This window comes from Malaclemys terrapin, chromosome 20 (genome assembly GCF_027887155.1).
Source record: "Malaclemys terrapin pileata isolate rMalTer1 chromosome 20, rMalTer1.hap1, whole genome shotgun sequence".
Classification (NCBI taxonomy): Eukaryota; Metazoa; Chordata; order Testudines; family Emydidae; genus Malaclemys; species Malaclemys terrapin.
The window spans coordinates 16,331,439-16,339,656 of NC_071524.1; the positions used below are offsets into that span (position 1 = coordinate 16,331,439).

An 8,218-nucleotide genomic window follows, 5' to 3' on the forward strand; every position below is an offset into this window, starting at 1 on the left:
CATGGGGGGGGGGATTTGAATTCAGGTCTGATGGGGGAAGGCTTGAAACTTCTCATGGGTGGACTTGCGGGGTTGAATTCAAGTTTGGAAGGGGAGGGGGCAATGATCCGATTAAAGGGGTGTCCTCTCTCTTCTCCCCCCCCCCCTCTTTCCCCTCCTTGGTTTGAAATATTTCCCCTGTGCAGCATGGAGGAGGAGGGGTGGGAGTGCCCCAGGGTTGAAACTTCTTGGGTGGATGTAGGGGTTTGAATTAAAACGGCCAGGAACAAGCTCTAGAAACTCCTCGCTGTCCGGAAGCAGCGACAGCGCGCACACACCCAAAAAAAAAAAAATCAGTCTTGCTTGGGGTGGGTGGGGGCTGGAAGAAAGGGGAAGTGGTAGATTGATTTTTTTTCTTTGCAGCCCTGACTTGGGTGCTGGTAGCAACCAGCTGTTTTGCTGACTGGGGAGGGGATAGGTTTATTTCCTTTCCCAAGCAAACTGGGGCTTGGTTCTGAGTCTCTCTCTCTGCCTCCTGGGTTTAACATGTGGGCAGGGAGAGACTCCTGTGAGAATAGGGGGTTTGTCTGAGTGGGCCGGGCAGTGGCGCACCTGTCCCCCGTTCTCTCCAGTGTCTTACTGGAGGTTAAAAACATTAAATACGATCTTCCTCCAACTCCCAGCCCAGCTGTTCCGCTTGAGGGGAACAGAAGCTTCTGGGGTGGGGAGGGGAAGCCACATGTGCAGAACTGGGTGGCTGGCCTGGCCCCTGCCTTTTGAGTCACTTTGCAGGGTGGAAGAGCTTGATTGAGTCAGGGAACCTATAAAAGTTGGGTTGGGTCTAGCTGCCGGGTGGGGATTCCCTCTGGCTCCTCGTGGGGGCCATTTTGGAGCTCGGAAAGCAATTCCTTTCCGCCGTTACACGCTGGGGGTGGGACAGTTTTTGGAGCGTTGGACCCTGATGTAGCAATTTCTGAGGCTCAAAGGTCAGGGCTAAGCGTGAAACTTTTGCTGGTGCAGCAAGATCAGCTAGTGGGGAGTGTGGGGTTTGAAGGACGACTTTAGAGCAGCAAAAGCCCTAGTGTAGACACAGTTATGCTGCCCCCCAAAAAACCCAACAACCTGTGGTTGGTATGACCTATTTTGTTCCTGGGATTGGCATGAGTTCTACATGCTGGTATGATAATATATAGCTCTTATCAATCTAGAGCTTTTTGTCAGTCGATCTCAAAACCTTTTCTGAAGGAGGACAGGATCGTTATCCCTGTGTCTGGCTGGGGAAACTGAGGCACAGAGGGGTGGCAACTCAGCAGGCCAGTGGCGGAGCCAGAAATACTGGGGGAGGGGGGGAAGGAGCAGCTGAAGCTCAAGGACTGAGTTGGCACGGGAATAAACTGGCTGGGAGGAAATCAGAATGTTTTTACCAATCGGGGGGGGGGGGGGGCTTTGGAAGAGCCCCCCCAGCAGGGGCTGGGAGGGCAAGCAACCAAACTGGCTTTCATAGAATTATAGAATATCAGGGTTGGAAGGGACCTCAGGAAGTATCTAGTCCAACCCCCTGCTCAAAGCAGGACCAATCCCTAAATGGCCCCCTCAAGGATTGAACTCATAGCCCTGGGTTTAGCAGGCCAATCCGCAAACCACTGAGCTATCCCTCTGGAGTCTGCGCTGTTTATGGGTGGGATTCTGTGATTCGGAGGGGAAAGGGACTTGGTGCCCTTGTTGTCTGGGTTCCTATGGGTCCCCATGCGGGGAAGAGGGGGACATGCTGAGGGACCTCCACAAACTTGCCCCAGTTTCACGAAGCTGTTAAATTGGGGGCTGGTGCTCTGATTTCAGGCGCAGAGTAGCGGCTTACTGGGAGGCGGGGGGCGCCTAAAACTGTTTCTGATTCCCTTGAACCGAAATCAGACCCACGAGGGACAGGGTCCCGCTAAACCAAAACAAGATGCTCTTAAAGTGTCGTGAGAGTCGTCCACATGGGGCGGGGGGTGTGTGTCTACACCTGTCCCATTAAACCGGTTTAACGAAAAGGGTACAGGCTGGTGTGGCGTCAAGAAGCCAGTTCCCACTATGGAATTTTGAGACGCTGAAATTGCTACAGTGTGTTCTGACGCTCTGGAGGCAATCGGGCTCCGAGTTTGTTGCCTGCCTCCCCTCGGTTCCTTTTTGGCAAAAGGAGTCTTCCTCCTCCAATAGCTTGGGAAGGACAGACTGACGAGGAGGAGAACTGTTCAGGATGGGACTAAGGGGGACAGACGCCAGTCCGTGGAGCCGCTGTGCCCTGGGGGCGAGGCAGACCAGCCCAGATGATGGGTATTTTCCATCTCCCAGCTCCTGGAAACTTCCCCTCGAGTTTGACCTTCAAGGCAGCTCTGGGCTTGTTCTCGAAGAATGTCTAATCAGATGCTGGCTTAGCAAAATCCCAAGGGGGGATGGGGGCTCTGCTCCCCAGGCTAGCCAGGGACTTGGTGGAGAAATTGGCCCCTTCCCCTAGGGTAGCAATAAACAGCTGGCGTCAGGAGCTGCATTGAAGTGCCCCGATGTCCTGCCTGTACTTCTGGGGTAATCCTGGCTTCTTTGCAGCAAGTTGGGTGACCAGATGTCCTGATTTTATAGGGACAGTCCTGATTTTTGGGTCTCTTTCTTATATAGGCTCTTATTACCCTTCACCCCCTGTCCAGATTTTTCACACTTGCTGTCTGGTCACCCGAGCAGCAAGGCCACCACTGATTTCAGTGTGAGTTAAGTGTTTGTTTACCTCTTGAGGATCCGGGCCAGGGACCCCAGTAATGGCGTGACATTTCCCTACGCTTTTGCGTTTGGTGAAACTAGCTACAGTTCTGCTTTTGTCCTCAGAGGTGTGGGATCCCTTCCTGGTTTGCTGTTAACATCTGGTCTCCTACGAGGAGAGGTGGTTAGGATGGCTCAGGGCTCCTAGGAGGGGAGGGATTGGGAGTCAGGACTCCTGGCTTTTATTCCCAGCTTTGGGAGGGGAGTGGGGGGGTAGAAGTTGGAACAGGGAACTGGGAGGTGGGACTGTAGAAATGAGACATTGATTGTTGTGTGACCTACTGTCCCCTCTGCCTCTGGTTTTTCCCACCTGTGAAATGGGGGAGTTGTTAAAGAGCTTTGAGATCCTCTGTGATCAAGGTGGGTGAAGTGTTGCTGCACTGCACGTAGCCTGAATGTTTTGGAGGGCCTCGGTTTCCATGTCCGATTTGTGGTTAACACTCGCACCTAGGTGCTGTGACATGCTTGGCCTGCTTCTTCCTTTGCCCCAAGGAGCTTTCCATTTAAGAAGACAAAGGGTGGGGAGACAGTGTTTCCCCCATTTTACAGGTGGGCAAGACCGAGGCCTCGAGAGCTCAAGTGGGAATTGGTGGCAGTGCTGGGATATGAGCCCCAATCTCCTGCATCCCGGCCCGTTCACCCTCTGAGTACTTGTGCCTTGCAGTGACCTGCCTCAGGGTGGGGTGGAGCGCAGGAAGCAGAATTGAGGTTAGCCAGATCACAGGCCCCTGCGTTGCACTTGACTTCATCTCGCTGTGTTCCTTCTCCTCCAGCCTTGTATGGACTGTACTGCTCGCCCGCAGCCATGGGGAAAATGCTGTCCAAGATCTTCGGCAATAAGGAGATGCGGATTCTGATGCTAGGACTGGACGCGGCCGGGAAGACCACCATCCTTTACAAGCTGAAGCTGGGCCAGTCGGTCACCACCATCCCCACCGTGGGCTTCAACGTAGAGACGGTGACCTACAAGAACGTCAAGTTCAACGTCTGGGACGTGGGGGGCCAGGACAAGATCCGGCCCCTCTGGAGACACTACTACACGGGTACCCAAGGGCTCATCTTCGTGGTGGACTGCGCCGATCGTGACCGGATCGACGAAGGCCGGCAGGAGCTGCACCGCATCATTAACGACCGGGAGATGCGAGACGCCATCATCCTCATCTTCGCCAACAAGCAGGATCTACCCGACGCCATGAAGCCCCACGAAATCCAGGAGAAACTGGGACTGACGCGCATTAGGGACAGGAATTGGTATGTCCAGCCCTCGTGCGCGACGTCCGGGGAAGGACTCTGCGAAGGTCTGATGTGGCTGACATCCAATTACAAATCCTAATCCCGGCTTTCTATACCCACGCACAAGTCTCTAACCAGTGAAACCTTATTCAACCCACCACCACCCTATAGCCCCATCCTCCCCCACTCATCTGTTTGTCTCTCTCACTCTCTCAAAATTGCCGGTGGGGTGGGACTGGATCCCTGCTATGGTACCTTGGCACCCACCCCCTAAAATGGGGGGCCTAGGGTGTCATGAATGCTTTTTTTGGGGGGGGGGTGGCTCTTAGCCTTTTTTCCTCTTGTTTGATTGTAAATCCTGTAGTTTATTATTTAATTAACTTGGGAAGCAGGGGATGGGTGTAGACTCTCTCCTCCTCCCTCCCCCACCCCCAGCTGTGTTCACAGGGGCAGATCATCTGGTGCTACTGGTGTGCCCTCGACATCAGCCCTTCTCACCTGTGGTTCATGGAATCCATCCCTTTCCTTATGTCCTGGCAGTTTGCAGAACCAACCAGGGGGTGGGGTGGGTGTTGGAGATCTTATACTAGGCACTTAAGATTTTTCCATTGGGGTGGCAGGTTTATGGGGTCCCCCATCCAGCTTCCCAATAACCCACGATTATAAGAGTGTCCTTGTCTGTTGGGAGTGACAGCTGCATGCCCCAATCAAACTAAAACTTGGTTTCTCCTTATTTATCCTCCTGCCCCGCCATTCTTCTCTGCCACTGACCCAGCCCAGGTGAGGCGTAAGGGCTGTCCCCCGTGTGGGAGGGGGCTGGGCTGTGCACACCTTGGTGACTAGCTTAGCCTGGCGTCCTGGGGAGACGCAGACACGCCCACATGTCTCCTCCCAAACCAGTTTCCCCAGCACGTGGGCGGGGAGAATCAAAGAGCCCATTCATCAGTTAGAGGAGTGGCTCTCCCCCGAATCCTGGGACTACCTGTCCTTGCCGGCTGACAGTCCTGTTTGTGGGGAAGGCGGCCATGGGCCTGGTGCAAATCCGGGGGCCGTCAGTCTCCTGGGATGTCAGTGGGCCTTGGGGGGAACCCTGTCCTTCCGGGCGGCGGGGAGGGGGAAATCCACTCGGAGATTGCAGGACCTGGTGCAAAGCGGCCGTGCCAAGCTGGAGCTGTTCCCCCTCCCTCTTAACCCTCTCACACGCACAGCACTTCTCCCTTGGGGAGTCCCCTGCCCCCTCCGATTTCAGGCGGCTCACCTCCAGCCCAGCCCCTGGTTCGTGGGCCCTTTCCTCGCTGTTTGGGGAGGCGGGCGGGGCGAAGCTGCCACCTTGAGAAACCTGCTAGACGAGGGCGTGGATTAAACTCCCTTTTTCCTTCTCTGCGTGGGTGCTGCTCCAACCAAACCCAGGGCTGGAATGAGTTTGCATGGCCTCTGCCCGCCCCACCTGAGGCCTGTTCTCACCCCCCCTCCCTTTCCCCTTGCCACACACATCCACTGAGATGTGCCCTCCCACCCTGCCAGGACCCCGCTGCCGTGGTTTTGAGCAGGGACTGGTCTGGGAAGGAGTCTCCGTAGAGCCATGTCCCCGCATCCCCTCCTTATCTCTGAGTCCTGTGGGCAACCCTTGAGGGAAATCACACACCACCATCCCTGCAGCTGGGCTCCCAACCTACTCTGTGGGTGTGCCCCTCCTGGGAAAGAATGAATCATAACTAGGAAAAGGGGCGGTGCCCTCCCCCCTCGGGTGCCTGTGTCTAATTACTAAGGAGTCCACGCCAGCCAGGCCTTTTTTTGTTGCAAGCCGGCTCCTGGCAGCCCCAGTGCCACCCGATCGTGGCGTGGTCCCTGCCTTCCACAAGACTTGGCCTTGTAAACTTTGTCCCTGCCTCTCACTCGAAACCGGCTCGGCCTCTTGGCACGGGGCACAGGACCTGCGCTGATGGGGCGAGGGGAGACTAGCCACTGTCTTGATGCTGCGTTTGTCCTTAAGCTTTCCAGCATTGCCTTTCTGGGGGGGGGGGGAGGGGTGCTAGCAGTGTGGACTAGCACTTAAAGGGGCAGGTGTGCCAATTCCCCCCCCCCCCCCGAAACCTGACGCACATTTTGGCTGACAAGAAGCCCTGTGATGCAATAGAAGCGATGTACGTGGCGGTGCCAGTTCCACCGTAGGGCTAGAGGCGAGTGCACGGTGGGCAGATTTGGGAGCAGCGTTCCTTGAGCATTCCAGCTTAGTACATGTATCTTCCTTTTGCTCCCCCCCCTTCCAAAATCCCCCTTTGCCACCGGCACCAGTCTGCTCCTGCTCCCTGCTGAAATGAAGCCGGGTGAGGGCTGCGTGTGTGATTGATGATTCTGCGGCTCTTGTTTCCTGCGGGACGGCTGTGATTCTTTGGGCAGGCTTGTCGTCCTGCAGAAATGGCCTAGTTTTCCCCCCGCCCCTCCCCTCCCCTCCTGCATCTTGTACAGGGTGAGCAGGCGAAAGCACTTAAAAGTCTGGGCTTGGGCCTGGCACGAGCAGCTTCTACTGTAGGGGCGACTGCAGAGCGTGAGTCCCATGTATTCTTCCTCCGAACTCGGCTGACCGGCCCTGTTAACGGTGCGTGCCCACTTTCCCGGCCCCGATTCCATAGGCACAGAACTCTGTGTGTAGGGGGCTCCACCGGCCCTACAAATTTAGCAGACGCTGCTGCAGGGTGGTGTCATAAGGCCGTTTCCACTCACTGGTTGGGGCCGTTAAATAAGCGTCTCCTCATTCCACAGACGTTCATCTCAAGTGCGTGTGTGTACGCCCGCTGGCGTGGGAGCGGAGTCCGCTGTGCGGTGGGTGGCCACCTCATCTCCCCCGTGATCCTGCATCTAGTTTGGTTCTGATCAGAGCCGGTGGGGCGTTCACCTTCCCTGTGGGCGGTGGGGATGAGGAGGGGCTGTCTAATACCTTCCTCCCGAAGGGGAGAGAATTGGAGACTCTCTTGTGCCTTTACTGAAGTGCCACTGTTGCTTAAAGGAAAACAAAGGTACTGTACGAGTAAGATGTGCTCAAATCCGCTGGGGGCTGTAATCTGCTTGGGGAGATGCTACACGGGAAGTATTCTCTGCTGATGAACTGCCTACTGTGCATGTAATCTGGGAAGATTGGGCATCTCCCGTTTTTTTTCTTTGGTAAATTTCTCCCTGCAGCCGGAGGCGCGGCGAGTGCAGTGTGTTTCAAAGGGCTCATTACCTTCGAACTGTTTTGTTTGTTTTGTTTTTTTTTAAATTGTGTTTTTTTTTTCCTTTCTGATCTTTATGCAAATGAAAATCTTTTTTAAAAATCGTATTGGCTGCCGTCCTGTGCTTTATTTCTCACTTTCATGCAGAGATTCCCCTCTATAAAAGGGCCTGTTTTTTTTTAATTCCCTCTCCCCCGAGTGTCTCTAACGAGGCAGCATGAGACAGTGGTTAGAGCCCTGGACAGGGCCCCTGCTATCCAGGTTCCTGCTATTTCCGGCTCTGCCACTTTGACCCCTTCCCCTGCTCACCCCCTGCGTTTCTTCACCGGTTTAAAAGGGGGCTGTGACCCGTCTCTTGTAAAGCACGCTGGGAGCCGGGGGCTGAAAAGGGCCGCGGCCGAGCTAAGCCCAAGGGTTGTTATAACGCTGCCCTAGCAACGCTCGGCAGTTCTCAAACGAAGTCCGGTGTCCTATGCCCTGCGGAAGGGCTGGCACCTGGGCAGAGTTGGGGGTACACACCGGCCTCAGAATGGGGGTGATTTTTGCATGAGTAGAGCTGGTGCAAAGCATCAGTGAACCGGGCCTGAGGTTTCAAGGCAAGCATGGTTGGTTGAACTGCCTTTTTTTAAGATGAGGGAACCACTGGCTACCTACAGTGGCTCTGGGGTCAAGCAAGTCCCCGAAAGGTGGGCTCTGGTCGCAGTTCTGCCCCTGGAGGGCTCCCCCTTCTCTGGCTCGCTTTGCTGAGCCGGGGCTGAGGTTCTCACAATGTGCTCCGGGGGACCAGTACGAAGCGTGAGTGGTGTCTTACTGATCATTTCGCTTCCTCTTTCGAGAGGGGAAGCGTGGCTGTGACTTCGGGCATGGAAGCGGGCGCAGAGGGGATGGGAGGTGGCAGCTGATCTCATTTCCGGCTCGCTGCACCGCCGCCTGAGCCCCGGACTTTTCAGAAGAAAACCAAATTGGCGTCTGGACACACGTGACACCCCTCCCCCCGCGCC

At 55.5% G+C, this 8,218-nt stretch overlaps 1 protein-coding gene across 1 annotated transcript in view; it reads left to right on the plus strand.

The window, feature by feature from the left end:
• Window positions 1-7,219, plus strand: part of LOC128826788 (ADP-ribosylation factor 6-like) — a 7,798-nt gene extending 579 nt beyond the window's left edge. Inside the window, exon 2 of the mRNA XM_054010282.1 lies at window positions 3,546-7,219. Within this exon, the coding sequence (XP_053866257.1) occupies window positions 3,578-4,105 (528 nt within the window). The 5' untranslated portion in view covers window positions 3,546-3,577 and the 3' untranslated portion in view covers window positions 4,106-7,219. The remainder of the gene's footprint in view (window positions 1-3,545) is intronic.
• Window positions 7,220-8,218: the final 999 nt, after the last annotated feature.